General features: G+C 43.7%; 1 protein-coding gene across 1 annotated transcript in view; it reads right to left on the bottom strand.

Annotated features, from left to right (window-relative positions):
- Nucleotides 1–21,993, bottom strand: part of DOC2B (double C2 domain beta) — a 345,932-nt gene that overhangs the window by 43,026 nt on the left and 280,913 nt on the right. The window contains exon 6 of the mRNA XM_030222362.1: nucleotides 20,307–20,464. Coding sequence (XP_030078222.1) covers nucleotides 20,307–20,464 — 158 coding nt within the window. The remainder of the gene's footprint in view (nucleotides 1–20,306; nucleotides 20,465–21,993) is intronic.

The following is a 21,993-nucleotide window of genomic DNA, read 5'->3' on the forward strand; positions in this document are numbered from 1 at the left end:
TCTTTGGCCAGCCTAGGTATACAGATCCTGGCACTGAATATTGGGCCAGGGCCCACATAATCTTTGGTGTTTGTTTGGTTTTTGTAAAAAAAAAAAAAAGGCCCCTGAGCCCTTTCCCACTCCCCCCAACAATGGCCCTCTTTCTTTCTTCCCCTCCCTCCAGCCAACCACAAGAACCCCCCCCCCCCAGTCATCCAGGTAAGCCCAGGTGGAGGGCCTACCTGTAGCCCTGGTGGTATGTGATGGTTGGTGGGGGCAGGAGCACAGGCCCCTTGCAGACACTGAAAGAAAAGGTCTGCTGCAACCTCTCTTGGCAGCTAGTAGTACTGTGTAGTTTCACAGTACTATCCAGTTCCACAAGCTGCCACGAGACTGATAAACACCTGCTTATGCCAGCCGCACAGCGTTCCCTGTGATGCAACTTCCTGTTTCTGCATAGGTGGGAACACGCTAGAGGAAAGGCTGTGGGGCTGGCGGGAGCAGTGTGTATCAGTCGGTGGCTGCTTGTGCTCGCTGCCAGCAAAGAACTGGTGCTTTAAAAGGTATGCAAGGGGCCTAAATTTTTACAAGAATGAGGGGGGGGGGGCAGTGGTGGGGGCCCTTGTTTGCCTCTCAGGGGCCCTGCTGCAAATTATGGGGCCCTTTTACTAAGCCGTGTAAGCATCCACGCTCGCCCAATGCGTGCCAGAATGGAGTTACCACCCGACTACTGTGTGGCTCTTGCAGTAATTTCATTTTTGGCGTGTGTTTGAAAAATATTTTTTTATTTTCGGACGTGTGTAACGGATGCATGCCAAGTGGCATTTGGCACATGTAGGTTATTACCGCCCGGTTACCGCGTGAGTCTTTACCGCTAGGTCAATAGCTGGCAGTAAGGACTCAGACCCAAAATGGGACGCGCGGCAATTTTCACTTTGCTGCACGTCCATTATCAGCAAAAATTTAAAAAAGGCCTTTTTTTTTTACAGGCACACTGAAAATGGATCAGCAGGTGCCCCAAACCCACACCTACACTACCACAAGCCATTTTTCAGCATGCCTTTGCAAAAAGGACCCCTTTGCAGCACCTAACTTTAGACACAAATTTCTAGACTGAAGGGGAGTATGTCCCATATTGTGCGAAATGCTTTATGAAGGTTAAAGTGGCAAACATAGTAACATAACATAGTAGATGACGGCAGAAAAAGATCTGTATGGTCCATCCAGTCTGCCCAACAAGATAAACTCATATGTGTATACCTTACCTTGATTTGTACCTGCCTTTTTCAGGGCACAGACCATACAAGTCTGCCCAGCAGTATTTCCCGCCTCCCAACCACCAGTCCCGCCTCCCATCACCGGCTCCGGCACAGACCGTATAAGTCTGCCCTCCACTATCCTCACCTCCCAACCACCAACCTCTCATTCCCCACCTGCTCTGCCATCCAATTTTGGCTAAGCTTCTGAGGATCCATTCCTACTGCACAGGATTCCTTTATGCATATCCCACGCATGTTTGAATTCCGTTACCGTTTTCATCTCCACCACCTCCCGCGGGAGGGCATTCCAAGCATCCACCACCCTCTCCGTGAAAAAATACTTCCTGACATCTTTTTTGAGTCTGCCCCCTTAATGAAGGTTAAAGTGGCAAAATAAAAGATGTATTGAAAACAAAAATTAAGGCACAGAAGTGGTACAAAACATATGTTGCTTTTTAACACACAACAAAGTAGCCACAGAGGGAAATAATTATAGTTGGCAAGAAACTGAAATAGTTATGATGATGTACTCATTTGCATATCTTAATGAGATCAATTAATTTTGAACTTGCCTGCACATATTCAAATAACTGAAAGCACTTGAAAACAAGCGTTAGCTGGAGGGACGTGGATATTGCTTTTGAGAGCATGCGAGTAATGCACCCTTGGGTAAAGGGAGGCTGTATCCTTCTGAAGGGCTCAATCTAGTTCAGTTTACTTTTGTACACTGGAAAGAAAAACTGTGTACCCCTATGAGCACATTACAATTTCATTCATTGTATTCAAAGCCAAACCACAACAATCAAATCCCAAACTGAAAGAATACGCAAGCTAGTCATTTTGGGAAGGGAAATACAAACTGGGATATATGGTAATGTAATAGACATCGGGGTAATTCTATGAAGACGACATTAACATTTACATTCTAACTACTCTTGCAAATTGCTAGAAAACTGACACATATGCATGCAAAATGCAAACAAATTTGCCTACACACTATTCTGTAAACATGTACATATCTTACACAGGTAAAAGAACACAGCAAGGGAGACAGTCCATTAGATCCAACGTGGAAAACACAAGAATTAATAAAGACTGCTTTTCCTCATAAGGTCTGCTTCTCTTTTCTGTTTTCCATATCTTACACGGCAAACACAGTGAGGGTGCCAAAATAATTGAAAAGCAGACGATGCCCAAATATTGTAGCTTTATTTCAACATCCGAGACTCAACATGAGTCGTGTTTCAGCCTAAAGAGGCCTTCTTCGGGAGTCTTTTATTGGATGTACAGGATGCTTAGCGAGCAGCAAGATACTAGAAATCTCATAGTGGCTAGCTAAGCATCCCGTACATCCAATAAAAGACTCCTGAAGAAGGCCTCTTTAGGCCGAAACACGACTTGTGTCGAGTCTCGGATGTTGAAATAAAGCTACAATATTTGGACATCGTCTGCTGTTCAATTATTTTGTCACCCTCGCTGTGTTTGCCTTGTTTGTGTGACTGCAAGGGTTGCTGTTCTTCTGTTTTGTTGCCGTTCCGTATCTTACACACCACATATTTTACAGGGGGGCAAACAAATGGGCAGAGTCTAGGCAGAGCTTGGTCAAGACATAAACTTATGCCTGTAACTTCTAGAAGACTATAAAAGATGAACTAGGCATGAGCCTTTACACCAGCTGCTCTATACAGGAGAGTGGGTGCCTGCTTTCCCTTATAGACTAGGTGCCACATAGGCACCTATAGATAGGAGCAGTGTTATAGAACTGTCCTCCATATGGGCAGACTAGAGGAACCTTAACAGTCCTTATTTTATGTTTCTTTGAATCTATGTACATTTTTGGAAAGCAAAAGAAAAACACTCCCATGGAAAGGTTAATGGTATAATGTGTCTGCTTTAATTAAGGCATTTTGATAATGGTTCAGTTTACATGGCAGTGTTTTACTATCATTAACCAAACCACAGTTTTTTCCCCTTCAGTTGCATATCTTGTCCAATTGTGCCTCCAGGAGGGTAACTATGAATTCCTCCAGTGGGTAGCCATTGAGGATTATGAAGTGTTCATGCGCAGAAATGCTTTGGAATCCTCTGCATGCTCAGCACCAGACAGTCAAGTCGGGCTAGACCCCTCTGTAAGCTGATCCAGCTGTTTATGAATGTGCAACACCTATTGGATACTCAATCACCTGATGTGTGCACGACACTGTCCAGCTTTTAGTCCTGTTTAATTCTGTCAGCAAATATTACGAGAATTAAACAGGGCTACCTTCATTCAAAATGCCTCCTGCATTATGTGGTGATTAGTTACTGATAACCGACACACTGCAGGCACAGTGCTATATACAGGGAAAACCGATTCTAACTCTCTCTACTGTATACAGTGCTAAGTCCCATATAGAAAAAAAACCCCCAAGGCTCACCATGAACAATACCCACTTACATAGTAGATATTTACAAGGGGATAAAGAGATGAAGCATGAGCCCATAGGAAGGGTACATTATGTGCATTGCTACCTCACTTGGGTGCCTATGTTTCTACAAAATGCATCCCCATGTTCCAGGGGATAGCCAGCCCTCCATGTTTTTTGGGAGGGGGGGCTCAGGGGTGGACTGGGGGGCAATACATTCCCTTCTCCCCCCCCCCCCCACACATTAAAAATACCTTTGCTGGCGGGGATGCCGAAGCCCTGCCAGCCAAAGAAATTCATTGCCCGAGTCACTCCCCTCCTCCTTGTGCTGTAGTTGTACTGCAGAAGTCAACTGTGTGCCTCCAGCTGCAGATGACGGGACTCCCTGAAAATGTTTAGTTTTTGCGCAAAAGAAAGCAGGCACCCATTACATGACTTCTGCATTACAGTAGGAGCACAAGGAGGAGGGGAGTGGCTCAGGCACTGTATTTTGTTTTGGCTACTGGGGCTTTGGCATCCCTGCCAGCCATTTAACAGGGTGCTGCAAGTTTGGATTGGGCCTAAGGCCAAAGTGAGGGGGCCCAGGTCCCCTGTGGTTATCCCACTGCCTTGTCCCATATATGCATTTGCTGACCTGAACCATGTCTAGCAAGGTGTAATTTTATTCAAGGCCTTCTCTGCATGTAAAATAGCTTTTATATGCAGGAAAACCTTTAAAGAATGACCCCACCCCCATAGCTATATGGATAATGGCTGAATATCGCCAGTAACTGTATAGCCAGCAGCAGACATCGCTCTCCACATATGTTCAGCATTCTCACTATCCAGATAACAACGCTGAATATACAAAATAGCTTTACACAGCGCTTACAAAACAGTCTGACTGTGGTGTTTGAATACTGAACTGCCAGATTGTTCATATGTCAGGATACCTTTTACTGAACCCAAGTGAGAATAATCCAAAGACTCCCACAATCAAAAGATTCTATTTGTCAGGAAAGACATTGCTCAAACCTGTACAAAGTACACAGAGACAGGGCTCAGATCGCTATCGTCTTTCATGAAAAAGAAACATCAAAATTTCCCAAAGCCTTTAGAAATATCTCCCTATAGTCCTACTCCCCCAGCTCTTATTAAATACAACCTCAACTCCTCGCCTATAAAAGATTTATCAGTGCTCCTCCTCTTCAATCTCGGCTTCAAGTCTCATGGGGAGGAATGCCGCTGTAGACGCTGACAGAGAAAGAAATGTCAAGGTTTGCCATCTCGTATCAGGGAAATAGAAAACCCAAGAGTGACACTAGCTTTTTTTCACAATACAGAACGCATTCTCAGCGTTGTCTACCAAGCTGCTCTGTACCATAGAGCACAGCAAAACTGACCTGAATTGCACAGTTAGTAACAGGAAAATGCCTCTGTGCAGCATCATCAGGGCGCATTTGACAAAGTGGGCCTCCCAATGAGTATAAACCAAAGTTGCGGTATCTGGTTAGTCTCATTTATTAATCACCTCTAACAAAAAACTTGAAGTGATATAACAAATGAATTGATATTTAAATAGGATGTTCACTGACATTCCAAAATACCCCCTGGATTCTATAAATGGTGCCCAAATTTGCGTTCGTACCTGAGCTCCATATGCAAATAAATTAGATAATAAGACATTAACAATCAATAATTGGTTGTTACAAGCAATTACTGATGACAATTGACACTAATTTGGATTTTCTCACAGATCTGGATGCACGTGATTCTATATAGAGCTCCACCCAAATCCTCTCGTGCACAGCTGACGAGGAGGCATTGCATGGACAGGTTAGGGGCATTCACAAAAGATTGAATTATTGGAGCTAACAAGCACTTAATTGGCACTAATTATAATTTGGACACTGATCTGGCTACACGCTATGGAGGAGTAGCCTAGTGGATAGTGCAGCGGACTTTGATCCTGGGGAACTGGGTTCGATTCCCACTGCAACTCCTTGTGACTCTGGGCAAGTCACTTAACCCTCCATTGCCCCTGGTACAAAATAAGTACCTGAATATATGTAAACCGCTTTGAATGTAGTTGCAAAATACCACAGAAAGGCGGTATATCACGTCCCATTTCCCTTTCCCTTCCCTTCTGTAACAATGGGCACCTATATTGGATTGTGTGCGACTCAAAGAGGGCACGGGCAGCTCAGGGAGGTTCACAAAAGATGTGGGCAGTGTTATAGAATAGCAGGGATCTGCACCCAATTTGCACGCCGGGATTTACACCAGTTTTCAGTTGGCATAAGTCCTCGTACACAAAGTTGAGTGCCGAATTTGGCACTCAATGATATTCCAAAAAGAGATCATCCTGCAGCGATCTTTACAGAATAGCGTTGAGTGCCAAATTTTATTGATGCTGAATTTTCAGCACCATTTATAGACTCTGACCCTTTATGTTTGGTCCGAACGCTCCAGGCCAAACACATAAGCTAGACATGTGGAGGGGCATTTTCAATATGACGTCTAAGTCCGACTGGACGTTTTGCACAAAACGTCCAAAATCCGAATACGAAAGGAGGTCATTTTTTGAAAAAGAAAAGCGTCTATCCTTTTTTTTTTTTCAAAAATACTGTTTCGAATAAGGTTTTGTGCTTTGGATATTTTGTTTTTTTTTTGGTCCATTTTTAAAAAAAGAAAAAGTGCAAAATGTAGCGATTCTTGCCATTGGGATGTAGGAGGAGCCAGCATTTTTAGTAGACTGGTCCCCCAGACGTCCCAGAAGAGTAATGGGACACCCTAGAGGGCACTTCTGTGCACTTCATGAAAATACTCTCAGGTGCACATCTCACATTTGCTCCCTTATCTTGTCCCCGGAGTCCTCCAAAACCCACCTAAAACCCACTGTCCCCCACTGTACACCACTACAGTAGCCCTTATGGGTGATGGGGGCACAGTTTCCACCATATGTGTCAGGTAGAAGGAGATAGGGGCCTGGGTCCCCCACACCATAGTGCACTGCATCTACCACTAAACTACTCCAGGGTCCTGCATGCTGCTCTAATAGACCTGACTTTAACATCTGAGGCTGTCATACAGGCTGGTAAATCATATTTTTATTCACATTTTTGGGGGGTGGGAGGAGGTCAGTGACCACTGGGGGGTATTGGGGGGGGTCATCCCTGATTCCCTCCAGTGGTCATTTAGGGCAGCTTTTTGTGCCTTATTTGTTCTGAAAATAGGTCTAGACCAAAACGTCTTAGTTTTATTCCTGGATGTTTTTGTTTTATTCCATTTAGGCTGTAAGACGTCCAAGTGTTAGGCACACCCTAATCCCGCCTTCGAAATGCCCCTGACTCGTCCCCTTGTGATTTGCAGATGAATTGCATAGATAAACATCTGCAAAATAGGTTTCAAAAATACCAATTTGGACGTTTTGAGAAGAAAAATGTCCACATGGTGCTTTATGACACTGTTTGAACGTTTTTCTCTTTCAAAAATGAGCCCCATAGGTTCCCAATATCAGGTGTACCTCAGACCTCCACACTCACCACACTGCCACCCCTGGGAAGATCTATGGACAGACTACATATTTTTTTTATTTATTTTTATTATATTTGTACCCTGCGCTTTCCCACTCATGGCAGGCTCAATGCGGCAGGCAATGGAGGGTTAAGTGACTTGCCCAGAGTCACAAGGAGCTGCCTGTGCCAGGAATCGAGCTCAGTTCCTCAGTTCCCCAGGACCAAAGTCCACCACCCTAACCACTAGGCCACTCCTCCACTCATAAGTATGGATGCTCTTTTCAGCAAACAACCCTTTTCGGAATGTATTCACCCACACAATATTGTAACAGCATTTTCCAAGTGAAAAACATGGCCTACCATGGAAATGATTTTACAAACGTAGCTCCTTAGCACCTGCTCTTATGTGATGGGGAGGGGGCAGATAACAGGCAGAGCAGGGACAGGGCTGACACTTATATGCCTATTTTATAAAATTCACATATACGCCATATCACCTATGCCTTTAATGACTGGCGGGATCCAAATGTTTTTAAATAAATTATTCAAATAAACATTCTTTCTAGTACATACACGTGGAGGGGCATTTTCATTATGACGTCCAAATCTGGTTTTGGACCTTTTGAAAAAACATCCAAAACTCCAGTGCCAAACATGGCCGTTTTTGAACCAAATAAATGTTTGTCTTTCTGGTTCAAAAATCACCCTGTTTTAGACATTTTTGTGCTCACTGTGACTTTCTTCAAGGGCCATTTTCAAACAAAAAATGGCCAAGGAAAAAACACACAAAAACAAGCCATTGGGATGTCTGGGCCGGGGGCCAGCAGTCTTACTAGACTAGCCACACAGACATCCCAGCAGAGCAGTGGGGCAGCCTCGGGGGCACTGAAGTACACACAGGGTCGGTTTTTGACATGCTGGGGTCCAGGGCAGAAATTAAGGATTGGGCCCCTAATCCTCTCCTCCCTGCTCCCTTCCCAATTTCCCCATCCACCATTACTAACACACATAAAACAACTTTAAATGACTTCTTCACACGCAAAACACAGACAAATCTTCACCAAATACAGAACAAGGGATCACAAATTAGAAATATGAACACCAAAATGGAACAGGGAACCCCAAGAAGTTAAACTCGACAAGTACTGCAACACTGGAGAAATAAAAATAGGAATGTACTTCATTTTGTACTGAACACAATCAGTGGCATAACCATGAAGGGGGGGAGTTTAGGCCCCCCCCCCCAAAAAAAAATTAACATCTCCCTTGCTGTGGCTGGTGGGGCTTCCCAAGTCTTACCAGCTGATGACCACCTCCTTTCCCTCCTCATGTCCAGAACTCTCCAAGCTCTGCAGCCAGCAGCAGTATTTCAGAGCTGCTGCTCTCCCCCCCCCCCCCCCCCACCTGCTTGGCTTTCACGCATGCATGAAAACCAAACGTGTGGTGGTGGCTGGGGGAGGGGCATGCAAACGGGCTAGGCAATGTTCAAAAGGACCATTTTGGCAGCTAGTATTTGAAAATTGCCTTTTAAGTAGTTTTAAAACAAGTTATCCAGGCCATCGATTAGTTCTGAACCCCGAGAAGACAATGGCCTGCTGGGTTATTGGCTCATTGGATTGAAATCGGAGGTAATGTATTGAATTGGTTTCGTAGTGAGAGGCGGGGCTGGAGGTTGGGAGGCGGGGATAATGCTGGGCAGACTTATACGGTCTGTGCCAGAGCCGGTGGTTGGGAGGCGGGGCTGGTGATGGGCAGACTTATACGGTCTGTGTCCTGAAGAGCACAGGTACAAATCAAAGTAGGGTATACACAAAAGTAGCACACATGAGTTGTCTTGTTGGGCAGACTGGATGGACCGTGCAGGTCTTTTTCTGCCGTCATCTACTATGTTACTATGATGGAAAAGCATCACCATGCTGCACATATATTTATGTATTTAACTTATTTCTTCATTTATTAGGATTTGTTTACTGCCATCTTGAAGAAATTCACCTAAGGTTGTGTACCAGGGGCGTAGCCAGACCTCAGCGGCAGGAAGGGCTAGAGCCCAAGGTGGGGGGGACACAGTTTAGCCACCTCCCCCGCCGCCACCGCAAAAACCCTCCTCTGTTGCCACCAGGTACCTTGTTTGCTGGAGGGGGTCCCCAACCCCAGTCGACTCTGACGCCTTCGTTGTGTGATGATCTGTTTCGAACTCCTGACGTCCTGCACCGTGCACGTCCTGTATGTAGCCCCTTGCAGGACATAAGGCGTCAGAAACAGATTATCACACATCGAAGGCGCCGGAGTCGACCGGCGCTGAAGAAAACCCTTTGGCTGGCGGGGGTTGGGGAGGGGTCAAATGTAGAGGGGGCCAGGGCTTAATCTGTTGGGGCCCATGCCCCCACGTATCTACGCCCCTGCTGTGTACAGCAAGAATAAGCCGACATTGTAAGCATCCAGTCACTCAGAGGAATTATGCAAATGTATCTAAGTAGATATTAATCGCATGTCAAGTTAGGGCCCTGCCTGCATTAGGGAATCAACTGAATGACTAAAAACACAGACAGCCCCATGAAAATGGTGGTATGGCGGATACTGTTGTGTGAAGCACTATGCATGCCATGACAACCACCTAATTAATTAAAATGACAAGAGTAATCAGGAAACATTGCTATAGCTGCAAGGCAATTAAAACTCTCCGTCCTTTAGATTGTAAGCTCCTTCGAGCAGGGACTGTCCTTCTTTGTTAAACTGTACAGCGCTGCGTAACCCTAGTAGCGCTCTAGAAATGTTAAGTAGTAGTAGTAGTAGTAGTGAGCACACCACTGCAGGCAAATCTGCTGCATAGCTGGCTGGCTGGTATCTTCTGCCAAGATTCATTTTAACATACAACTACTTACATGCTCATTGAATAAAGGAATGATTGGCAGACTGCAATTGCTAATGTGCTGTGTTAGGACAGTAACTCTTGAGCAGATTCACAGATCAGGAAAAACACAGAATGAGATTCATTCAAAAGAAAATTCAGGAAAAAAGTGCAGTGACCGTTTCAGAAACTTCCATGCTGAGCACTTACAAACTAGCGACACTGTACCCCCTAAAAAGCCTGAGTCCAAAGAGCAAAAATAATTCACATCTTTTGGGGGTAACTGTCAATCGCATGCAAAGTGGGCTAGTTAAGCCCATGAGCACTTCATCATTTATTTATTTATTTCACATATTTATACCCCACATTTTCCCACTAGTCGCAGGCTCAATGTGGCTTACACAATACCATAGGGCAGACTACAGTTCAGTTAAGTACAGTTAAACAATGTAAAGTAAGGTAGTGATAAAACAACAAAGATAATAAGAGATAATAAAAGATCAATAAGGTCCAAAAATTACATGGCAAAAAAACAGTAGCTTAAGTTGAGTCTGGAGGATAAGCCTTCTGGAATAAGGATGTCTTCAGTAATTTCCTGAAATTTAGATGGTTCTGAGTTGATTTTAAGAATTTGGGCAATGCATTCCATAGAGTTTCATCAGTTCTCAAAGGGGCAGAAAGTGTTCATTAAAAGCAGTTCCATACTCTGCACCTGATGTGGCTGGCCAATAGAAGTGGCGCATTCAGTTAGGAAAATGTTATGAATGCATAAAATTGACTTCACATGCATAAAACCTCTATTAATGTGCATAACGTTGATTTATATGCATTTAAAATGTTTTACAACTATTAATCCAATTTTATATCAATTAATTTACAAAACACAATGAAAAAGCATCTGAAAATTGGCCCCAAAACAATCCAAAGTCAATCCAAAAACAAACTAAGGGGCCCTTTTACTAAGCTGCGCTAACAAGTGTTCTGTGCTGTTACTAGTACTTGGGTTTCCCCGCATGGCAGTAAAATGGCCACATGCTAACTTCCCAATTAGTGCGTGAGCCCTTACCGCCACTTATTTACTAGTCAGTAAGGGCTCCTGTTAATTGGTTAGTGAGTGGCAATGCAGCTGCGCTAACTGATTAGTGCTGGTATGTCTGCTCGCCGCCCTCAGAAGAGATGATGGAATAACAACCAGGTCGCCACCAATACAGCTGGAGTTTAGCAACATTGCCTTCATCAGGGGTCATAGCTTGTACATTTGTTGCAGCAGGTTTATCTGTGAAGATGTGTGTGTGTGTTGGGGGGGGGGGGGGGGTTGCTGGTGGGGGCTATGGAGCTCATTTTCAAAAGAGAAAAATGTCCAAAAAGTGGCATAAATCTGCATCTGGGCGTTTTTCTCACAAAAACATCCAAATTGGTATTTTCAAAACCAATTTTTAGTTGTTTTTTTTCTATGAAGTCCGTCACAAATGCCTTCAAATCACAAGGGGGGGGGTGTCAGGGCCATGTTAAGGGTGGGATCTGGGTGTTCCTAACATTTGGATGTTTTTCAGCCATAATGAAACAATACAAAACTGTCCAGAACTAAAACTAAGATGTTTTGAGCTAAACCTGTTTTTAAAATGAATAAGGCACAAAAAGGTGCCCTAAATGACCAGATGACCACTGGAGGGAATCAGGGATGACCTCCCCTTACTCCCCCAGTGGTCACTAATCCCCTCCCACCCCAAAAAATGTGATTAAAAACATTACTTGGCAGCCTCTATGCCAGCCTCAGATGTTATACTCAGGTCCATTAGAACAGAATGCAGGTCTCTGGAGTAGTCTAGTGTTGGGTGCAGTGCACTGCGGACAGGTGGACCCAGATTCCTACCTCCCCTTACCTGTTACACTTGTGGAGGAAACTGTGAGCCCTCCAAAACTCACCAGAAACCCATATATAGGTGTCCCTTTCACCCGTAAGGCTACGGTAGTGGTATACAGTTGGGGGTAGTGGGTTTTGGGGAGATCAGCAGACAAGGTAAGGGAGCAATGGTGAGATGTGTACCTGGGAGCATTTTATGAAGTCCACTGCAATGCCCCCTAGGGAGCCCTATTGTTTTCCTGGGATGTCAGGGGGACCAGTGTACAAAAAATGCTGGCTCCGCCTACATGCTAATGGCTTGATTTTGTGCATTTTGCACATGGACGTTTTGTTTTCAGAAATGGCCCAAAATACAAAACATCTGAATCACATAACCTTGCTCAAAACAGTATTTTTGGAAAAAAAAAAAAAGATAAGTCGCTTTTCTTTTTTTGAAAATTACCTTCTTTCCTCTTCAGATTTTGGACGTTTTTATGCAACGCATCCAAAGTCGAACTTAGGTGCCATATTGAAAATGCCCCTCTTTGTGTTTGTAGGGGTAAAATTGTGTACCTGGGATGTATGGGTGTGAGTGTGTATATACACGTCTATGATGTCTGGCTCTTCTCCCAAGCCTTTAATACATAGGGTGACAGACTATACACTCATTCTGCACCAGGACTAGCTTGCTACACACACTGTAATTTAGATCAGTTCCTCATCTCTTGCTTAACAATACAAAGAACTTGCCTTGAGTTTAGCTAACCACCAAATTATCCCAACAGACTCCATACCACCCATCTTGTTCCCATCATATATCTGCACTTGGTTCCTCAGCTATATGGTAAGCCAAAGGAAGCCCTGGTTGAGTTAGAAGAAGGTTCATCACAACTCTGCTCAACCCCTGATGCAGGCGTTTGTACGCCGAAACACGGACCATGTCGGGTCTTCATTATAAATAAAGGACTACATTTTTCTCAATCCTGAAGGCCCAGTGTTTGCTTTGTTTGTTTGTTTGGAAGCCATATTGTTGAAAATCTTTAGCATCATATCTATGTTAGTTGACTTTTCTAATGCCTGCTTATTAGGTGTATCATTAGTAGTATGCTAACATTGTATTATATCACTGGTATTTGAATTCCAGTGCTGTTAAACGTGTATATTGTTGATGCTGTTTCATGGTTGTTCTATTACTAGGTTTCAATTTACTGTTTTCAAGTTTACCTCATTTGTCTTTATGTTTATTCTTGGTTATTTTACTATTCTTATGCTAACAAAATTATAAGTTTTATGTAGAGAGGTGTGGTAGCCGTGTTAGTCCACTCTTAAGGTTATCAATAGAAATCAAACAAAATAAAACATGGAAAAGAAGATGATACCTTTTTTATTGGACATAATACGTTTCTTGATTAGCTTCGAAAGCTAATTAAGAAATGTATTAAGTTATGTCCAATAAAAAAGGTATCATCTTATTTTCTTTTCCTTGTTTTATTTTGTTTGATTTCTATTGATAAGTTTTATGTTAAACTGTTCCTACTGTACACCACTTTAAGTGAATATCTTCATAAAGGCGGGTAATAAATCCCAATAAATAAATATAGATTTTTTTTTTTGGGGGGGGGGGGGCGGGTGGAGATTAAGTGAGGTGTTTCAATGTTTGTACGTAGCATGGATGGATGTGTCCGCATGGTTTGTGTCTTGATGCAAGTTTCCTTCGCCTGACGCAGCTTTTGTGAAACAAGAGGGCCCCTTGTCAGGGTTTTTAATTTGTGCCTCGAAGACATGAGGCATTTTGGTTGTGCTTTGAAGATTTCCACAGTTTCTACAAGCAATAGCGATATAGTATTTATTGAGAAAGCTAAGTACTGCTTTGAGTCCCGCTATGGCATCATTTTTAGCAACTGTTATATTTAAGACTAATATGGAACCGAGTGAAGGAGACACTTTGGTCTTTAGGAATGTTTGAGTCTGGACTGGTTGTTTCAACGGTGGGTTTTTCTCCCTATTATTTTTACGATATCTGATGGGAGTTGTTATCGACCATTGTTTTTTTCAGAATTCAATGGGGATATCCTGAAAACCTTGACTGGCTAGGTGGCACCAAGGACTGGGTTGAAGACCTCTGTGCTAAAGCAATTTCTCCATGTATATTTCCAGTCTCATGATAGCATACAGAAATTAACATGCATCACTACTCATTTCATTCAGCTGTATTTCACAGTCCTAGAGATCTCTTTGGCTGTAAAAGCCCAATGGTACTTGTCTTTAATTATGTGCCAAATTAACAATTAATCACTTGGTCACTTGGAATGCTGTAATAAGTCTCAGTGTACATGGAAATGTGAAATAAGAGTAAATTAAGAATGCACTTTGATGGGATTTGAAAAATGCTCTCACATACTTGCTTTGGGTAAGTTAATTTCCATTGTGAGCCAGAGAGCCCAGAAGCAGAGCAGAAAATGAAACTGCTGCTAAATGTTAAGGGGAGGGCAACAGAGTCAAATCTCAGAAGCAGAGCACAATCCCCACACCTGAAGTGTGCCAGAAAATGTCTTTCAACTCTTGCCCTTTGCGTCACCCAATTGGTGCAGGGCAACAGAACACCTTTTTGATTGGTGAGGCCAAACAAGCATCTCTGGCCCCACTCACAAGCTCTCTAGTTGGTGATGCTGTGTTGGCAAAATATCAGTAGGGCCATAGCCTGCGTGGTTCACCCCATTTCCTCTGCCTGTGACTCAGGGCATTAACTAGTGGGCCATATGCTCTATGCACCAGCAATTTAACATAACAAACATGTTTTCTGTGTTCGCAGTGTGATGGAGTGCTTGGAGTAAGACCAGGTTTCCTTAACTGCACTCCATCACTGGACACTTTAAGGGAGGAAGAGCTAGCCTGCCTAGCCAAGAGATCAGGGTTCAGGCAGAGAGAGAGAGAGGGTTAAAATCTCAAGAGTGGGAACAGAACAGGGAAGGCCCAGAACAGGGAGGAAGGGTTCTCTAGGGGATTCCCACGAAGGGCTACAGTGTCTGAAAGTGGGCCCAGGGAAGAAAGGAACTGCCCCTCTGCATACGCCTCTACTACATATGTAGAAGAGAATAGAAGACAGGTCATTTCCATGACAGTCCTGATCCTGTGAATCCAGGCCAAAGTCAGACTGGGAACTGTGTAAGGCTGTCTTTGAGTTGTTGCATACCGGCTTTGAACCTAGCCAAATGTCAGCCTTGAGAGGCCTTTTCACTGATCCACCAGTAATAAAGAGTATTCATTTATCCCTTTGTCTAGTTTTTTTTTCTGTAGAAGCTCAGTGTCCCTGTCAAGTTCATGTTACCACTAGATTTTCACTTCTATAGCTGCACTAATAGGACCTTTTACTAAGCCGCAGTAGTGTTTTTGGCGTGCGCTAAATGTTAGAGACGCCCATATATTCCTATGGGCATCTCTACCATTTAGCCCACACTAAAAACGCTACTGCGTCTTAGTGAAAGACCCCATCAAGTTCTTATAACTCAGCAGCAACTATGTAGTCTGGGTGGGGGTTCAAGCAGTCCTGGAGAAACCTGGAATTTCTGTAGGCTGTGAGACCTTTTATTAAACCAGCCCCAAGATGTGCTGCAGTACTGTATATGAAGTGGAGTAGAGTAGCCACCTAATGGCTAAGGCAGTGAGATGAGGAGCAGAGAAGCTAGGGTTCAAATCCCACTGCTGCTCCTTGGGATCTTGGGCCAGCCACTTAACCCTACTGCCTCAGGTACAAACAGCTTGTAAGCTTCAAGGGACAGGCAAATGCCTGCTGTGGCTGAAACTGAATGCAACTCTCCTTGAGATACTGGGAAACGTATGAACGAAATCCAAACGTGCTTCCACCCTCCCCCCCCCCCCTTCCCTATATGAAGCTTTGAAAACCACGTGGGACCTTCTTTGGATGTTACGAGGCTCTCTGGCTATGAAGAAATGAACTGCTGCAGACCCGAACAGCAACAGGAGCCATATCAAAATCCCTGCTCTTACGAAGACCTAAATCCAAAAACGAATTAAGCAGAAATTACTCTTCCATAGAACAATAGCCCCTCTCTAACTCTGTGAGGGGATCATGAAAGAACTGATGTTTCCTACCTGTCACACACAGAAGAGAGGGAGAGGGAGGAATTAAGCTCCATCATCCTCATGAATTGTGTACAGGTTGTTTGCTGGGCTCTCTGAATTAATGCGAATGCGGAGTGGGTTTTAAACATCTAATTATCGGGTTTATATCCTAAGAGACAGGTGAGATTTCAGCGAAACACAAGGCACTTTATATTCCTTAACAAGTAAGTTCATTTCCCTACTCATGTGCTACAGATGTGCATATTAATTTCTAACATCACTCTGGTACCATTAATGCTCACAGTAAATAATCTTTCTGTCATCAGTTCCACAGAGCTGTTAAGGCACCTGGTTTCCAGAGGCGGATTTTAAGTTATTCCTGACACCATCCCCCTCCATCCCACCATTCCAGAGCAATTTGCTGCTTGTCCTTTCCCCACCTCGCCTTGCACTGAAAAGCCGCTAAGAAAGGTATTGCAAACTGTTCATCGCATTCAGCCTCTATGCTCTTTCGTTTATTTATTTACCACCTTTTTGAAGAAATTTTGAGAAGCATTTGCTCTTTTATATGGTAAATGCAGCAGCTGCTCTAAGAAACAGCTCTCATTCAGATGAATAAATTGAAAATTTCTGTGTTTGCATTTAGAAAGGGCAATAAAGAAAATCATTCTTTGAAGATAAAAGCTTTGCATTTTGCCATCAAGTCGGTGCATTCTACATTCCATATCACATACATGGCAAGGAAATGCAGCACTATGTTCTCACATTATACAATATTTACAGGCGCTTTCAGCTGAAGTATAAATAGGAGCATTTTGTAGGCAAGAGTGTGTTTAATTCCAAATCCAATATGACTCTGTTATTTGTAAGCCTTGTTTTACTCAGCAGGGGTGTGTAGGAGACACTGGACTATGGTGGGAGTTAGATGGTGGTGGTAGAGCTGGGTGACAGAGTATCAGAAAGAAACCTTGATCCTACCCTCCATGACGCTTCCATGACATAGAATGCTTCTTAGAATATTTTCGGGAGGCAACCTGCTTGAGAGAGGATTTGGCGGCATCTCCAGGGCTTGACACATCCTTAAGCCTGACCGAAGAGACCCTCCCCCGCAGCCTCAAGGAGCAAGCTCTTTGCTTGTTGGGTCAGCAGCGCCCCTAACAGAAAGTATATGTGGCACTGCTTTGAGTGAGGCTTAATCACATCAGCAGGAGATGGAGGGAGGCAGTATGGAAGTCCTCCCCCAGGACAACAACCTTGCAGCAAGTTCCATATGGGGGGACCAAGGAGTGGCCAAATTGGAGTTGGAAGGTGTTTTACCTGAGTTTGTGTCGGTTGTGCCTATTCCTGAGTTTTTACAAAGGAAGCCCACAGAGGTAACGCTAGATTCTTTGTTGCTATTGATTTCGGACTTGGGTAAGACCTTGTTTCCACAAACTCATGCTCTTGCACAGAAGCTTTCTCAGGTAGAACTAAAAACAGAAAACACTGAAACAGAGGTGAAGGTGTCTTCTCAAGTGGAACAAACCAGTAGGGAGTTTTCTGGTGTTCAAAACTTATAGACTTCAATGGTAAAAGATTTGTTCAACTTGAGGAACAAATGTAAGGGTTTGGAAAATTTTGCAATTTTCCTAGGGTGCCAACTTTATGCCCTTGAAAATGGTGAAACGTTATATGAAGGAAATTCTTGGTATACCAGAGGATACATTTCCTCCTCTTTCACAAGTTTATTATCTACCGAGGAAAGCTGCGGAACCGCAGCAAGCCTCTTTGGATGTTTCAGCAATATTGGACACTTTGGATTCAGAACTAGCCACTGCAGCAACTTTGGTTGCTTCAGTGGCCTTGTCTCCTGATACGCAATGGTTATTGAGAATGTTCTTTAAGAATAAAGAGAAATTATTTATGGGCTTGAAGATTCTAATTTTCCTCTACGTTTTAAGAGACACCCAAAGCTGACGCAAGCAGTTTTTGTTATTGAAACCAGGTGTTCTTCAAGTGAGGGGAACCTTTTTCCTAAGATATCCATGCAAATGTATTTATTTATTTGCAGCATTTCTATCCCCCATTTTCCCACACATTAGCAGGCTCAATGTGGCTTACAAGTCACCGTATTTGGGTTGGTAAAGAAATATAAATAGAATCAGGGTAAGGGAAGGTAGGGGTAAATGGGAACAATAAATATCAAAGATAGAAGAAATAACATTGACTTTCAAATCAGTGCAGTGCTGAGGTTGCTAATCAGAAACAGCAGGGTAGGCCTTACAAAACAGATAGGTCTTCAAAGTTCGCCTGAATTGTAGATGGTCATGTATCATTTTCACTGCTTTTGGTAATGCATTCCACATTTGCCTACTTAAGTAGGTTATCAGACACTAATCTATTAAATATGTTTTCTTAGAACCTTCTCGGCAACCAAAGGGGTGTCAGGAGATTGACTTGAGCTCTTCATTTAATTAGTACCTTGCCCAAGCACCTGGACTATGTCAATGCCGAAAGTGTTTCTTTTATTTTTGTTTAACTCCTCTCATTAAGTCTTAGGCCTCATTATTTGTAGACGTGAGTGTTTGCTTAATTTCCTATAAGGAATGGTTAGTTATCTTATGTTATTATTGCGTTTCATACCACTTTTCTGCATACGTGTAATTGCTTGGATATAATGTTAAATTCAATAAATAATAATAATAAAAGAAACAATCCACTCTATTGAATCCTCAGGATAAGGCTAGGCCAGTAGTATTCATTGTCCCCAAAAGATTTTCTCAGTTTATCATATCACACAAAAGGGCTCAAAGGTCTAGAATTACACAGGGTCTCTCGGTTTAAGTGTAAAATACAGTTTAGCACAAAAGAGCAGATGAATGTTTTTGCTGAGTCTCAGTGTTGGTGACACAACACCTCAGTGTCATGCACTGAGTAAACCCCTAGACAGCAGCCTGGAGTGAAGGGAGGTCACACATTCCTGCAGCTCATCGCCTTATCCCAGGTTCCTTCTCACTTAAGTCATAAACCTTCACTTATTGCAGAGGCGCCCTGAGGGACCCACCATATCTGTGCCTGAATATCTGCCCAGTACTATCTATGTACAGAGTTGCTGGGTTTCCCATTTTCAGGAGTGAGATTTTGGGCCAGTTCTGAATTTCTGACAACCTCATCCTAATGTATTGTGGGTGCTGTAGTACTGATTTCAATGGGTAGAATCAGGGACTATAAGTACCACACTACTTTGGGATGCATGTTTAAAACCAGAACTCACCAAAAGGTCTCCCTTCAGGAACTGGGCAACTTAGTAGATCTGTGTGTATCTCAAGTAACTCAGATGCACTCACTATCCATGAGTAGAACTTTATAGGAACTCCCTGCTGCATCCTGCATACCAAACGTTAAAGCAGCCTTTGTGTTGGATATGCCATTGAATTATTATTCTACAATCTAAAACAGTACAGAATCCTCCTGTAACTGATGAGACCTAGGCACGCTACTATACCCAGAGAGAAAATGGCAGTCACCTCAGCCTTCAGAAAGCTGATCTCCTGTGGACCTGATCAGTGCTACAGAAGGCTCACCAAAATACCACAGCACCCTCTTATGGTGAAAAGAGCAGGGGGTGTAACTTTGGTGGTTGTACAGATAGATGTTCCAGAACAGCAAGTACAAGGATTTCCTTCCCTGTGTGAATTTAGGAAACCTCATTCTGTCCATACCTGGGAGATAGCGCTTATACCAACATACATAGCTGCCAAGAGGGAGGGGGGCGCAAAATTCCCCAAGCCTGGACCCCCAGGGGGCCCGGCGCAGGGGTCTCTCTCTCTCTCTCCTGCTCCTGGTGGGACCAGGGTGATCACGTCCCGACAGGAGCAGGAGAGACAATACTTCGGCACCGGGCCCCCCTTGCATTGTCTGCCTAGCAGTTGCTGGGCCCTCAGGCCACGCATGCTCAGTTTTGAGACTGAGCACCTGCGACCTCACAAAAGCAGCTGCAGCTTCAGGCAGTGCTTGGTAGAGGAAGGAGTCACGCTACCTGCAGCTTGCAGGGCCAGCCAAGGTACTTTGGGCAGGCGGGCAGGAGGGGGGCGTCGTCAGCAATGATGATTCTGCCCCGGGCCCGGTGGTGGCGGCCCTTGCCCCAGGACCAACTCAGTCTCTCGGCGGCCCTGCGGACACACAGACCCTCTTCACAGCATAGGGCTGTAACCTGTAAGTTGTTGGTTTGGTTGGTTTCTTCCATCATCAGGTTCAATTTAGCTTAACCTAACCTTCCCCAACAGCCAAAATAACAGCTCCTTGTCCATGCCCTTGCAGGAAAGAAGAGATGCATTTCTACTGTATTTGTAATTGTTCAAGCATCTACAAAGCATTTTGCACAGAACTCAAGTTGCATGGTGGTTTACTCACGTTTTTACGTACGGGTCTGAATAGCCATTGGCATCCATTGCTGCAAGGTGTGCACATCTGACTATGCCAACTAGAAGGCCTCCTTTCTGAGAGCTGTACTTCAAGGAGATGAGGATCCGACCACGCTCTTCCAGTGACTTGTCTTCTGTTTTATCTATCTGTGAGGTGAAAACATTGCGTTAGAACGCTTGGCCTTTACTGAATATTCAAAGCCAGTTTACTGAGTTAAAGAGCCTCTTGCCTGGTTAACAGTGCTAAGCAGGCCTTGAGGGAATATTCAGCAGCACATACTCGGAAAGTGACGCTGAATATTCCCTCTAACCGTTAATGCCAAAACTGGCTATTGTATGGACGTTTGGAGTGGAGTTGGCACTTAACCATATAAATGTTGGTATTTAGCCCTTAACCAGTTGAGTTAACTGGCCAATCAGGACTGCATAAATAGCAGTCCTATCTTTGGCTGGTTTAATTTAACCCAGACATGGTCGGCATTGAATACCTGGGCATAATTTCAGCAGTGGTGGTCAACAGATGCTGACCGCTGCTGGATGAATATTACCTCCATTGCCCAAATTCTATATAGTACGACATGATTTGCACACACAACTTAATTAGCTTAAAGAGTCAATCAGCCCTGATAATTGAACTTAACAAGCAATTATTGACACTAATTGGCATTAATTGGAAGTTATGTGCACAAACATCTAAGCAGACTCTATAAAGTGATGCGCATAAATTCTAAGATGTGGATCTGAAAATGGGGCAAGGCCATGGGAGGGTCATGGGCATTCCTAGCATTTCCACGCACTGTTATAGAATATGCCCGTTCCACATGTAATTTAGGCACCGGCATCTACACCAGGTTTTCATTGGCGTAAATGGCCATGTCTAAATATAGTCGCAGAAAATGGGTCTTGGGCATATTTTATAAACTACGTTTAGATTTAGTTGTATTCTATAAACCACACCTAGAGTTAGGTGTGGTTTATAGAATAGATCTAGGCATATTTTTTTCAGCGTGATAAATAGAATTTAGCCCATTATATTTAAAGTATAATTATGCTTCATCTTTCCTGCCCATGCACTTACAAAAAGCAGCAAAAAGCACAGGTTTACAGAAATGATTGTGTCCATTTGGATAAGCCTAATACCTCTACTGCATGGATACTTCTGTGACCTGGTTGCCAGGAATTTACAACAGTAAAACATTTCCATAAATGCATACTTGAAGTCCAAAGACAAGAGAAAACCAAAAAACATCCATACAAAAATGCAAGCAAACCAAATCAAGAGTGGAAGATGACAAATGTCAAGGTGTCAAAGAGGAGCATAATCGAAAGGGGAGCCCAAGTTTTCTTGAGGACGTCCTTGCAGGACGTCCCGGTGAAGGGGTGGGGAAACCCGTATTATTGAGACAAGATGGGCGTCCATCTTTCGTTTTGATAATACGGTCGGGGATGCACAAATCGCGAAATTTAGGTCGACCTTAGAGATGGTCGTCCCTAATTTTTGCCAATAATGGAAACTGAGGACACCTATCTCAGAAACAACCAATTCCAAGCCATTTGGTCGTGGGAGGAGCCAGCATTCGTAGTGCACTGCTCCCCCTCACATGCCAGGACACCAACCGGGCACCCTAGGGGGCACTGCAGTGGACTTCACAAATTGCTCCCAGGTGCATAGCTCC

Source organism: Microcaecilia unicolor, chromosome 13 (assembly GCF_901765095.1).
Source record: "Microcaecilia unicolor chromosome 13, aMicUni1.1, whole genome shotgun sequence".
Classification (NCBI taxonomy): Eukaryota; Metazoa; Chordata; class Amphibia; order Gymnophiona; family Siphonopidae; genus Microcaecilia; species Microcaecilia unicolor.